At 41.8% G+C, this 14655-nt stretch overlaps 2 protein-coding genes across 2 annotated transcripts in view; one reads left to right on the top strand and one right to left on the bottom strand.

Moving 5' to 3' along the window:
* Positions 1-14655, bottom strand: part of zfr2 (zinc finger RNA binding protein 2) — a 38999-nt gene that overhangs the window by 21490 nt on the left and 2854 nt on the right. The gene's annotated exons all lie outside the window — the stretch shown is intronic.
* Positions 1326-14562, top strand: atcaya (ATCAY kinesin light chain interacting caytaxin a). The gene is made up of 13 exons (XM_030049055.1): positions 1326-1588; positions 3463-3562; positions 6492-6550; positions 6710-6958; positions 7340-7513; positions 7753-7855; positions 8095-8226; positions 8752-8838; positions 9446-9544; positions 9828-9863; positions 10167-10247; positions 10404-10471; positions 12085-14562. The coding sequence occupies exons 2-12, from the start codon at positions 3486-3488 to the stop codon at positions 10435-10437; spliced, it is 1131 nt and encodes a 376-aa protein (XP_029904915.1). The 5' UTR covers positions 1326-1588; positions 3463-3485; the 3' UTR covers positions 10438-10471; positions 12085-14562.

Consider the following 14655-nt stretch of genomic DNA (forward strand, 5'->3'; position numbering starts at 1 on the left):
GTGCTTTAGTTCTCTCGCCTTACATTATATACTCTCTTGAAGCGTCCGCTGAATGTCACATGTGTACCTCAGTCTCACACTTGCACCGATGTTAACTCTACCGATGCCGGTTATTCGGTACAAAATAACGCGTCCTAACTTAGTAAAATCAGTGGTGTAACGTATTTGAACATCATTTTTATTGTCTATGTGAGTGGGACATTACACAGTTGTTCCTGTCGAAAAGTATTCCAAGCAGGAGTAATGACGCTTTGCCCTGTCCTTGGCTTCTGTCGGTCCTGTCACTTGCCCCAACAGCATCACCACAGCAGCAAGATCAAATGCACTTAGCTGAGATGGGAGTGAAAAATTAAAGTGAAATGATCTTGTGAACCTGTACAAATATCACTTTCAAACAATAATCTGCCCCTTGAGACTTTTACCGGGGTATTACAATTACACTTGTGATACATTAGAGGTCTTTGTAGGACCGTCACTGGGATATTGTAGTGAGGTTTTGTTAGATGCATCTGAATGGTTGCATGGTCCTTGAGTAGGTGCACGCTGACTTCACACATACACACACACCATCGTTTTGCAGCTGGGAAAACAGAGGGAGTAGGGGTGGGATAGGGTGGAGCATAATGTGCAGTGAAAACTGGATGAGGGTGATATCATTGGTTGGGTGAAAGTGAAGTGATAGACTGAATAATTAATTGTGTGTGTGTGTGTGTGTGTGTGTGTGTGTGTGTGTGTGGAGGGGGGTGAATGTGAAAGAGATTTGAGGTGAGGAGGGAGAAAGAGAGGGAGGGAGATCCTAAGGATGGAGAGAGAGGGATGCTGTTGCCAGGGAACAGTGACCACATAGAGAACCACTGACAACAGTAGGATTACCTAATGGAGTCCAGGGACACACAGGCTGCCTGGGTTTTTTACCGGCTGCTTTAGGCATAAATAAGCTGGACCCAGAAAGGAGGGAATCACATGATCTGCTTAATGCAAATGATTTATTTATTGGACCGGAGGGTTTTGAACAGAGGCGGAATACAAAGAAGAATTTAAACAGATTGTTGGGGAGAGGAATGAGAGGTTCTCCGAAGGGATTTGGAGCCACAACCAGAGAGAGAGAGAGAGGGAGAGAGGGAGAGAGGGAGAGAGGGAGAGTGAGATCATGATGCCAGAGCAGATGTATTCTCATTAAAGGAATTTTGTGTCTTGGTGGGTTGGGAGTCTGAGCTGAGAGGCAGCCTGTCGGTTCGCTCTTCACGGCCCGTCTTTCACTCTCTCCTTCCCAAACAAAGGTGGTAAGAGCCCGGGGAGAGGAGGAGGAGGGGGGCTAGCACAGAGGTGCCCCCTGTCTTGAGACACCTGCTGCTGGCTAGTGGCTGACATTGAAGACACTGTATGCCTGTGTTTTCTGTGTGTGTGTACGTGTGTGTGCATGTGAATGAGTGACAGAGAGAGAGAGGGGTTGAAGACTGAGCCTGACCCATGCATCGCTTCTGCAGCAGAGGATTACGATTCTCACATCTTTGCCTCTGTGACTGAGGAGGGAGGACACACAGGCACGGACAAGCGGGAGATTTTTAAGGAATCTCTCGCAGCTCATGTGAGTATAGTTGCTGACTAGATGCCGTTGCATTTCTCATCTGCTCACTGCACGAGGCACACACCTTTGACTGACTACAATCATCTAAGGCTGAGGGGAGTCAAGCTGCTTATGAAATGTATTTGGGTTTTTCTGTCATGTCTTCCATTTAGGGTGACACAGAAAGGCAGTGAGGCCATTTTACACCACAGAACATGCAGCTGGTAATATGCTGCATGTTCAGCGGTGATTCAGTCCATAAGAGATTCCTGTTTTTTTTTCAGTGGTCTTTGGAATGTTTCAAGTTTGAATGACAATTTAAATTGCCATTTTGGGGGGTTAATTGTTTTTGAAGTAGCATCAATGTAACCAATAAGTAAATTCATTGTCTTTAATAAATAATTACTTATGCAAGCTGCTCAGAATGTGTACTACACACTATTACTTTCTCTTTGGGTTTTGGCACCTTTGATAGGTGACTGGTGTTGAAGAAAAAAGAAAGCAAATGTGTGCTGTCAGGACAGATTTCACTCTATTTTGCAATCACTGATTTTTTTTTTTTTTTTTTTTTTTTAATTTTGCATCAGGCTGGTTAGTGTAACTCAGTGTAAGGATGATTGTATATGATGTAAGCCCTGCAGTGAAATGCTGCCTCAGTGTAAGGCATGGCTGTTGTCTCCTAGTTTGTACTCAGTCACGTAAGTGTCTCCACCAGAACCACTCCCATGACCAGTATTTCATAGCAACCCATGTCACATCATTCATTCAACCAGTGCAAGCACATTATCATTATCATCATCATCATCATCATCAGACAAGGACAGCCCCTTGCATATCACAGGACACCTTTTATGATTTATTTTCCCTTTTTTTTCTGTTCTACAATGGCCTCTACACCCACTTTGTACTTATAATCATTAATGCTGAGACAGGGTGATTGTCTCTTTTGCCCCCTAACAACACACACTGATTTATGCACACCCTTTCCTCAGGGTATCTGTTTCTAAATATAACCTCCAGTCTAGACCTGGGAATCCTCCACCACTCAGTGGAACCTGGTCGGGTGGTTTTACGGATGACTGGAGCACCACAAAGAGAGAACAGGAAATCATGTCCAATTAAATAACCACAGTGCTGTTTTCATGCAGTTTACCTCAGGGACACCAGCCAACACATACCTGTGCTATTGTTTTATTATCGTGTGGCTACTGTGGTATGGTAGTGCTTATAATAAGGTGGAGTGCAGAGCATCTTTGTGCTGCCATTGTCTGTGCAGTCAGTGTATAGTCACTGTGTTAGAGCTGCTGTCCAAGGCATCCGATATTTAAAAGAATAAAAGAATTACGATATGTCCTGATTGAGCATGAAAGAACATTAGACTTGAAACAAAGTTTTTTTCTTGTAGTGTAATCTATTCACACATAAATAATAGTTTCACAGGCTGCACTGTGATGGTGCCATGCAGTATCAGCCTGAACACTGATCAAAAATTAGCAGCTAACTCAGCCCAGGAGGATTAGAGTCCAGTGATTAAGGATTAGGTTTAAGTTTTGTCCTCCCTAACTGGCCTCTTGAATTCCACCCAGGAAACTCATAGTAGTTGACTTTGAGGTAGGCTGAGGTCAGAGAAAAGGGCCCTGCTCAAGTCAGTCACATGCCGCTCACACAGGCTCCTATGAGGAAAAGGATATAAACCATGAGATGTAGATTCAGACCCTAAATTGTAATGTTAGACCAAATTAATTGGGTAAAACTTTCATACGGTGTTGGCTGTTACATTAAGGATGACTTGTAATGTAGAAATTATATAATAATACCTGTGCAGCTTGTGGTTTTCCTCTGTGCCTGTCCATAGTGGTCATTAATAAATAATGCTATTGTTATCACCCGTCCAGGCCCCTGCTCTGCCCCCCTAGGGATGGGCACCACAGAGGCAACTCTACGCATGGAGAACATGGAGGTGAAGGACGAGTGGCAGGATGAAGACTTCCCCAGGTGAGGCCCCTTTCACTTCATCATTAACATTAATATAAACCAGATCTTATTAATAGCTCACATTCAGATACAGCTGAAGATCAGGAAGGTTTATGGAATCTCCTCCATCTGTGTTATTCTCTCCCTGTGTGCGTGTGTGCGTGTGTGTGTGTGTGTGTGTGTGCGTGTGTTCTGTGGAGCACGTTTTAGTTAAGAGCATAATTTATTAATTCATAAGGGTTAATTATTGATTATTGCTGAGCAGGTCTTTATAAGCCATCGCTATGACACCATATTGTTTTCAGTTTGATGTTTACTCAGGGATCGCTCAAATTTTGTGTGGACTTGAAAGCCTTACCATTTATGTGTTAATTTGTGTGTTTATAGTAGTCACAATACACTTATATGGTCTCATTCTATTTCTGTTCTGCTGAATCTGCATTAATGGAACAAGCAGTACAAGTCTGCCCTTTATTACTGCTGATGATTTTGTTGATTATTGTAATAGATTAATTAATTGCTAATATGATTTCATTTCATTTTTGTTTATATACAAAAACAAAACAAAACCAAAAAAGCAGCAAACAATAGAGAAGAAAGGACAAGTACAAGTGATTGTTTATTTTATTTCATAGCATAATGACTGCCCTACAAATATAATGCATGTTATTATATTTCTACAGAGCCAAAATACATATTATTATGTATTTTTGGTTCTGCTCCTGCAAGTACATGCCTCCCTCTCCATGTGGAGGGGAAGAGTTGTTGTGGAGGCTTAACAACTGCATCCCGCTGGTTTCCTGTAGTCATCATAACAGTATGCATGACTGACTTTAGCATAATGAGAGGATGGCATGTTTTTTGAATCACATGGGTTTATACAGTTGGGCTTGACTTTTATATTGGAATAGTGAATAAACAATGTGTGTGTATTCATTGCTTAGCTATTATAGCTATTAGTCCACAGCTGCATGTAACAGAATATTGCTGCAAAATGAATGCAAACAATTTCCTAATGTGGTTGGATGGAGAGATAATCAGGCGGGCCTTATCACTTATCAAGATGTGACATTTCATTTCAAAACAGCTGATCAGTGGTTTCCCAGAGAGGGAGAGGGAAACAGAGAATAAGAAAGAGATTGCTCAGAGAGGGGACAGAAAGGAATAAGCCTTGATCAATATTAAAGACTACTCGAGACAGAAATAAAGTGTAGTAGAGAGATATGCTGCCCCGTGGTGTATAAATATAACGATTGGTGAAAAATACCAAGTGTGAAGTGTGACAGTGTCAGCACTGGAGTCTCTCTCCCCCTCCCTCCCCTGTCAGATGGGGAGGCAGGAAGCCAGGGAGCAGGTGCAGCTCTCTCCATAAATGGTCTCAGGCTGCGTCATGTGACGCAACAGCAGCCACCAGTCAACAACACAGCATCACCAGGAAAATGGAGGCAGGTTTGGCTTAGGAAAGGAGAGAAAGGGATGAGGAAAAGCCAGCAGCATATGGATAATTAAGCTAACCTCTGAGAGATGCTTTGCCTCAGGCTGTCTATTGCCGGCTCAGAAGAAAGGGAATGAAAAAGGGCACTCAATACAAAGGTGTTTGAAGTCAAATAGCTCATTTGAATCGGCTTTGACAAAGGCAGCCCTCTCCTCTTTCCATAAGGTAAGCATCATCCATCCATCCTCTGATATTTGAAGTCTGAGCTGTTGTCGTTATTGTAGGTATGTACCCACAGACGCAGACAAAAGAGATTAGCTCATTGTTTGAAAAAATAAAATCTATTTTCCTATGGAGCTGTTATTGTGTTTGGGAAAAGAGCTTTATTTCTCACAAAGGAAGTATCAGCATGGTAATCGCCGTAGGAGCCCTGAGGGAATAGGGTTGGAGCGTTCATCAATGCTTCTCGCTGCCTGTCTGTGCAGCTGTAGCCAATGCAGTTGACTCAGGAGGAACAGGCTGTCACACGCTGTCCTTCTGCGGATAGGAGGATGAACGGGTTGGCTTACAGGGGAATTCAGGATGTTGAGATGCACTGAGACTCTCTCTGCTGAATAACACTGCACTAGCATCCATAATACTGCACAGCATAGCTTTGCGTCTTCCTTGCTTCCTCTAGTGGCACACGCAGGTTTTCTCTCAGTTGCCTGGTTTTATTGGATGATGCTGATACCTACAAACACCACACATGCACTTGCAAGCACATTAGTCCAAATGCACATGCTCATAGATCAACACACATGTGCGCGCATGCTGCACAAACACACATAGCAAGATTTTGACCTCCCTCTGACCTCTGTTTACCAAGTGTAAACAGTAAACAACAGAGCAGCCTTTCTGTGGCTGCACACACAGACACAAGGAGGGTTTTAGTCGTTCATTTTATTCTCTTTCTGTCCCCTCTTCCACTTTCTCTTTCTTTAATCCCTCATCTGCCTCCTCCCCTCTCCTCCTCCATCTCTGCCTCCATCTCTCCCCCTGTCCCTCTCCTCTCGGTCTCAACACCATGACTGGCAACCCTATAATCTTCCTTGCTCCCCAGAGGGAAGTTAATTACCATCTCTATCCTCTTCTGCTTGCTCCTCTTTGTAGTGCTGAGCCAGATCCATGACAACACCCACCCCTTTCACTGGTGGTGGCATGGTCTATTTAACAACGTCCTAATAATGATGTTGCATTTCATTGTCAGGCCAGATCGTTATAGCACATGGTGGAAGACAGAGCTCAGGTGCATGCAAACAGCAAATATACTTGTATCGAAAAACATTAGGGCTTCTTTTACTCAGGACTGTTTTACTGGGCCAAGTGGCACAGTCATGTGATCATAATGCTGAACCTGAACTTATCAGTGCCGTCATATCTTGGCTTGTTACTCAGATTGGCTCTGTCCAGGATGTTTCTTTATACCAGGATTACTGCCAGGCACAGTGCTTACAAGTGTGTGTTTCTGTCCAGGCCACTACCAGAGTACGGAGACATGGAGTCCTCCTGTGGTCTCACTGACAACAGAACCTGTAAGTAAAACTGTCACTGGAGAATCAGAGTGAGTGTGTGAAATAATAACAGCATCAGTGATACAATGTTCAGAATTTGTGCTAGTGTTGGTGATGAGTGAATAGATCATATACCCAAACTTACACTTCCTGTTCTGTCTGTCTCCTCCTGGACTGTAGCTCCCCCTGACTCCCTCAATGTGAGCCCAAGCGGGGGAGGTGGAGGTGGGTCCTCGGCCAACCATAAGCGCCGTACTCTGATCGCCCCAGAGATGAACCTGTCGTTGGACCAAAGCGAGGGCTCTTTGTTGTCAGATGACTTCCTGGATACACCCGATGACCTGGACATTAACGTGGACGACATTGATACGCCTGATGAGACCGACTCGCTGGAGTTCATCACCAATGGCAACGACCTGGAGTGGGAAGGTTAGGGGTCAAGAATAAACACATCCCTGTTGATTGTTTGCAACTTTAATCTCTTTACTTTGAACCTTGCGCCTTTGGAAAACTGTCCTCACAAGTGTGCATGTTCGTGGTGCCCAGCCAGTTAACTTTTACTCAACCATGAACCTAATCCTAACCTGAGTCCTAAACCCTCTTATCCTACACTAACCTTCATCAAAACACTTAACCCTAACCCACATCTAATTCTAATCTTAATTCCGACCTAAATCCTAATCTTAAAGTAGTGCCTTGAAGAAGAGAGAGCCAAAATGTCCTCACTTTGTGGTTTAGAATAAAAGTCAAAGAACCTGGTGTACCACTGTACCAGAATCAAAATCAAAAGTCAACTCTTTGTCTATCCAGATGACACACCGGTGGCCTCGGCTAAAGCAGGTCCTGCTGATGGTGCAGGAGAGGCGGACGAGGACGGGGCAGGTGGCAACGGCCGCCTCTGGAGGACAGTGATCATCGGCGAGCAGGAGCACCGTATCGACATGCAGGTCATCAGACCCTACCTCCGGGTCATCACACATGGAGGTTGGTGTCACTTAACTCAGCTGCATAGAAAAGCAAAAAGTACAATAAAAAACAAAAGTACAATATAAAGTACAAGTCTTGTTTGTGATGTCTACTGAAATATTAGAATATAATAAGATTTACCAAAATCAGATTAAATAATTATTTTCTCTTTTTTATTAGGTAGTGTGGTGTCCCATCCAACTGTTGCTTGGCCTGAGGCAATATTCAGTATGAACTGTGACTGTGTCTTTCACCAGGTTATTATGGCGAGGGCCTAAATGCCATCATTGTGTTCTCTGCTTGTTACCTGCCTGACAGCAGCTCTCCAGACTACCACTACATCATGGAAAACCTCTTCCTGTGAGTCCGCCGCTGCTGACAGCACATCACATTTCTCAGTCCCGATTTGTAGAATTAGAGGTTTGAAATTTGAAGTGAACTTTTTCTCCTTCAGTGGACTTTTTTGCCCTTCAGTATTTTTTTTTTCATCTCCATATTTTTTCTCTTTGTCAGCACAGGCTTTGATGCTATACCCTCATTTACAATAATACAAACATAAGCTTTTTCCTGTAACGACGTGCACCTGCCTGCTCATCCAGGTACGTGGTGAGCAGTCTGGAGATGCTGGTGGCTGAAGACTATCTGATTATCTACATGAATGGAGCCACCCCGCGGAGCAAGATGCCTGGGATCAGCTGGCTCAAAAAGTGCTACCAGATGATTGACAGACGGTAAGAATCAAACAAACTGTGAAGAGAGAATTCTGCAAGATTGACTAATTGTGGCAGAGCAAAGGGGAAATCAGTTTAAAATACTTATCCTGAACTGGAAAATCACTGAGACTTACTCTGCTATTTATATGCATTGAGTGCTGTTCACTTTTAACCACTTTAAGTAGTGTAACTAATATGATTGTTTAGGCGGCACTTAGTGCAGACATGCATGACACTAATATTGACTGAGCTCCAAACAAATGCAAAAGGGAGAGTAATGGAGCTTGTCATTTCCTGACAGTCAACAGGAGACTGGAGATGACTCACAGACTGCATTTGCCATGGGGTTCTCTCATAAAAGAAAGCCTCTTTTTTAACCTTAATGCATACATCAAAACGCTATGTAATGTTTATAATATCTTCTATTACTCTCCAGCTACTCATACTTGACCGTGTTCATCTTAAGGCTATCCTTCAGTTCAGCAGACACTGATCAAGCCCTCTGTTAACCGAATGGACTTGTTGTTTATGTTGTGACTGCAGATTGAGGAAGAACTTAAAGTCTCTGGTCATCGCTCATCCTACTTGGTTCATACGCACTGTCTTGGCCATATCCAGACCTTTCATCAGGTGAGACGCATGCACACATCCCATTAAAAATTTTGCGCTAAAATGAATAATCCACTAATTAAGAAAAGTTGCAAATACTCTTACTTACTTGATTCAGGGCACAAATCTAAAGCCAATTATGGTAATAGTGCTGCCAAATGAATGTCAGACTAGGCTGCAACATGTTGGTGCAATACTTAATCTAACTTTGTCATGCGTAATAAAGACATTTTAATTTTTCAAGTGAGACAGAGTGCCTTGGACAGCCATTTTTGCTCGGGAGTACTGGTTTTGACCAAATAATAATATATATGTACCAAGACTTCTCATGCATTGACCTGTTCTGATTTTTCTGTTACTTACATCAAAAGATCACCTGTCTGTTCTTTACTAAAGACCCAGTGCAGTGCCTCTTCCTCTCTGTTTTTGTCAAATTATTAATATTTAAACAAAATCAGGTAGATCAATTCTATGGCTGACAAAAGACTAACATTTGTACAGTCTGGATGCTGCATGTTTTATAGCTACTGAACGATGAGGGCTGTTTTCACCCAATAGGATTGTATTTATAGTGGTATCTATGACGAGCTGACGGTAACTATGATCATGTTGTTGTTTTGCTCTGCAGTGTGAAGTTCATGAATAAGATCCAGTACGTCCACAGTTTGGATGAACTGGCAGAGATTGTCCCCATGGAGCATGTGCAGGTCCCAGAGTGTGTGGTGCAGTAAGTACCAATGACCACTAGGTGGAGCTAGTCAGCTGTGGAAGGGACTGATCGAAGCCCTTTTGGCTTCCAGCATCCATTCACAGACTTCTGCTGTCTTTGAATTACGAAGTCTTTGGGAACGAGGATGTGAATTACAAGAGAACAAGGCCAATATGATAATCTCATTATTCACAGACTTAGCATAAATTTAAATATGATTAGCATTCTGTTTCTTAAAAAGCACTTGGATGACAGGATTTTCTCTCTTGAATGAGGATGTAACAGTGTTACTCATTTTCAGATTTGACGAGGAGAGGATTAAAGCTCGGAAAGAGAGGTAAAATACACTAGTCGTTTCTTGTCTTGTTTGGATGACATTATCCCTTTTTATGCGTTCTGCTCGTACAAAAATTGCACCCAAATTGAACCACAGCATAAGCACACTTAATTTGAATCCTCTGACGACCTAAGATTGCCTTTGGACCTGCTACCAATTTGGCGTCTGCTTGAGTGCTTAAAGCGAGCATATTTTTGTTCAAGCCTAGATCCATTACCAGAGTGCTAATTCTAGTGTTTGTGTGCTGCATATGTGTGTGTGTGTGTGTGTGTGTGTGTGTGTGTGTGTTATGTGCATGTGCAGGATGGAGCAGGAGCAGAGACAGCAGCAGGAGCAGCAGCAGCAGCAGTCGGTCCCACAGGTGCCAGTTCCAAAGGCTGAGAGGTATTTGTCCTGCCTGCCTCTCTGGATTACCACTTGTCCTCTTAAAGCACAGCCAGTGTGACTGGTTAAGACATTCTTCGCTCTTTGGTATATCAGCCCTCTCGTATCACATTATAGAGCAACTTTTTAAAAGCCTATTTTTCCTCTCATATCCAGGCCAAAGTCAATGATTGCAGATCAAGGATTATGAAAAGGACCCAGACCTTGGTTTATTCAGCTTAAAGGTAATAGAAAATTATCATATCTCATATTAGCCACAGGGTGGCTCTGTGCTCCGGAACTGCAGCCTTGACATAACCCAGTACATCGCAGTGGACGCTGTTAACCACATAGACAGATGTTCACCCATTTACCGACCATTATACATCTTAATATTGATCTCATATTGCAGTGGGAGGCTTGCACTTTTATTTCCTTGATGTTTAATCTCTGTGGTTTAAGAAGAGTGTCATCAGTCCACTTATGCTCACCGTTTATGCTTGCTGTGTAGAAAAGAAAAAAGTTCTTTATTTTAATTAGGTGATTGCTTTCCTCATGTCCTTCTTTTTGTAGTCAGGTTAAAAAAGATAAAAGATAAAAAGTGGAACATTTGATTTGTAACAGAGGAAAAGCGGAAGTGGTCCCTAAGTTGTAAATATGAGTGAAATGCTCAAGTATTTCAAACTCTACATATGTGCATTACTTAGTTGCCTGCTGGCCTTGGCAACCAGTGATCATTTAAACCCACAGTTATATAATCTACACCTGTTCAACTCTCCAAGGATCAGACCAGGGCCAGGCTGCTGTGCCATTTACACTGAGAGCTCCTGTTAAGGGCTGTCAGCCATGGCCATGGGGTGTGTCTGTGTGTGTGTGTGTGTGTGTGTGTGTGTGTGTGTGTGTGTGTGTGTGTGTGTGTGTGTGTGTGTGCATGCTTCCTCCCTGTGCTGAAATGAGGCACGGTACCTGATTTTAGCAGCACTATACTAGATTTTTTTTCATGCTCTGCAACAATTAATCAATGTTCTCACGTTACCGTTACACTAGTGTGAGCTTGCATGCTCACCGTCTTTCACATGAGCCTTAACTCAAACGGCTTGCACAATCCTGTGGCCATGAAATCATACTAACACTTTATGTTACATCCTGACCGTGCTGGAAAGTTGTATGTCAGCAAAAATCCAACACTTTTTGTAAGTTTTTTAGAGAAAGAAAGAAAACACAGATCAGTGTAGTTACATGACATAATTAGTGCCTAAACTGTTAATCTAAACTGTTATCCAAGACCAGGGCCATGATTTTTTTTAAAAAAGAGCACACCGCTCAAGGTACGGGAAGATCCAGCACAAATTAACTTAATCGACTTTTTTTTTTTTTTTTTTTTTAATTTCAAGATGTGTGCCTCAAATACACGTGCTACACTGTGTAAATAAGACAGCTTCGGAGTTGCTGTAAGGTTTAATTTTTCACTTTGATGGAGCTAGGCTAATGACTCCCACAGAGTCCAAGTCTTTATGCTAAGCTAACACAAAATGCTACCCATAGGAACTGTACCATTGGACATACAGAGGTGAAAATGGTATTGAACATCATAATTTACCCAAACAGTTGGACTATTCCTTTATATCATCAATGGAGTGTTAGAAGTCAAAGCGTCAATCATGCAAACTGACTTCCTAATTAATTCAGTTTGCCTTAAAATTATTTATACGTTCATATTTCTCGCAGCTCTCAGTTTAAATATGTAACGGTAACATTAATTTAAGTTTAATATGGTCGAAAGTAAATTATTCTTCAGACTACTGTCACAGAGAGCTCAAACTGATATCATCCACTGACATTTTCTTCCTTTTTGCAGCGTCTGACAGACATGTGGAGCATGAAGTAATTGATTTATGCCAGTAAGAAGCAGAGGGCCAGCATATCTAAAGATGCTTCCTTATTTTATCATCATTCGGCTGAAGATAAGTGTCATCATTTTTCCATCAAGATGATGAATGTTCCATCTCAAACTCCGCCATCAGGAACTCCCCCTCTTTCTCTCCCGGACAGTTTTATGTTGCAAATTCAGGACATGTGACGGAAGGCTCTGCTCCTACTGATGCACTCCATGAATTTACAAGAACTGTCTCGTCATGGAAACTGTCACTAAATTCATCGATTTGTTATACCACTGTAACTTAGGAGCTGTGGGATGGATTACTTTGAGATGTTACATCACCAAGACAAGGCTCTGAGAGGCCATTAAATCAAATGAGTTCCCTCGACGACTGCAGTGTGACACAAAAATCAACCAGGACATAAGAAACTGGGTTTAGGATCCAAAATATGGAGAAAAAAAAGCATTGCTGTTGGGCAAAAACCTTGTATCTCCAATTTTGCTATCTGCCATGTTTTAAGTTTTAATTGAAGGATTACATGCTCCTCAAAGTGGTTGAGAGAACTCTTCAACCCTCAGGCTTGTGAATACTTTTTAAAACTTGTTGGAAGAAATTTTAAGAAACGCATGCTGGCTGATGTAACATCAAAGCTGTTTTTCTGGGTTCCTGGAAAGTGTGCATGTTGGAGGTACACGGTTTTCAGCAACAGCAAACTGTTCATGAGTTTGTTGTGAAAGCCTGAATACTTGGCAGAGCTGCGCAACATGAAACATCTCTTAAAATCTACTAGAAGCTGAATCGCTTGCTGCTGTTTTCAGTAGCAGGTCGCCCGACCAAACTGGTCTTTAATGTACTTCACCTTCGCTATATTCATGCTGCTTAGCTGGACAGCGGTCAAATGTAAATAAGAATGCTTTTCCAATGCATCATATGCCTTGATCTTTATTTTTTGCCTCATAATTTCTACGTGATGGGTCTTTTCAAGTTCCCTCTTATGCTGTACTGAGATTTTGAAATCTTTTTGATTGTCGCCATGTGCTACTAACCCTCTCTGACCCAGAGACCATCTAATGTTGTCTTTTCTGATCCCGTCTGCTCTGTGACGTTCTAGCTGTGTGTGCCCATCCATCTATATTATCATGTGCCTCCTTCTTCTCATACACAGACTGTGGGAACACGCACGATCTCTAGTCGCATCTTGTGGCCTAACATTTGGTGTCAACTCTGATTGTGAAAACATGTTCCTGCCATTGACTCTATTAGATATGAAGCCGTCACTGAGAGGAGCGAAAGAACTGATTACTATCCATCTTTTTACACGCAGGTCAAGTTGATGTAGCTTTGCCTCATTTTTATTTTGTGATCTCAAAGGCTATGTGCATTTTGGGGTAGTGGCATCCTCTCATTTTTATGCCGTGCTTTGTTTTCAAGGAACAGACAGAGGATGTCAGCATCCTCATCATATTCAATATGAGTGTAAACAAATGCTCTAATGAGTTATAAATTGGGCTCCTTCTAGGGATTCATTAATTTTCTTCCATGTCTTCCATCCATTGAATAGTCAGTCAACGCATGGTAGCAGGGAAGGCCGAAGAGTTAGTTTTTTATTTTTGTAAAGAACTACATAATTATATTGACTGTGTAATGTTATTATTGTTTTGCACTATTCGTTGTCACATGACTTTTCGATGATTTCTTATTGTACAAACTAGCATAACCAATGTAATGTATCGTTGGGTAGCATCGCCATGCAAACACATCTGTGGTGTAATAAGTAGGACTCATGAAATGCCTATTTCTGAAGTGCCATCTCCCTTCTGATTTCCCTCCGGTTCTTTTGCCTTTTTCTGAATGTTTAGAAAGCATTTCGAGCATTTCAGTGTATTTTTTTGGTTTCACTCTATTTTCACTCCGATGAACCAAACTGGAGCTTTGATACTTACATTTACCATTGTTGCTGGAACATTCCCGAGTCAAAGCTTGCAATGGGAATTTACAAAGAGAATGGTTCTTTGTGTTAAGGTCCCTCTGTTTTGGGGTTATCAGCTGTACTGAGTGCCTGTTTCTGAACCAAATGATAAACAGTTAACCAAGTGACGGAGTGTGAGGTATATCTTTTCAATTCTTAGTTATTTTTTGGGCATGGGTTTATTACATTATGCCCGATATCAGTCAGTTAGGTTTCCAGATAAATTATTGACATGGTATATCCAGAATCCTCTTTCAGCTGTACATGTTGTCATTTGGACTACAAAAGCACAATATCTATATTATTATTACGATGCTAAGAATGCAAAGACTTGGCTTGCCATTTGCCTGTTATAATGTGTTCAAAACTGTTTTATTGATTCAGATGGGCGAGATTATTTGTTATTCATAGTTCTGATGTTCCTTAGATTGCGATGGTAGTTTCTGCTTTGTAAATATGACTAAATAAATTGTTCCAACCAAGTCCATCAATGTCGCAGTTCTCATTACTTCCTCCATATTCACACGATATAACATTCACACATGATATAACATGATATAACACATGATATAACATTCAT

Source organism: Myripristis murdjan, chromosome 4 (genome assembly GCF_902150065.1).
Source record: "Myripristis murdjan chromosome 4, fMyrMur1.1, whole genome shotgun sequence".
NCBI lineage: Eukaryota > Metazoa > Chordata > Actinopteri > Holocentriformes > Holocentridae > Myripristis > Myripristis murdjan.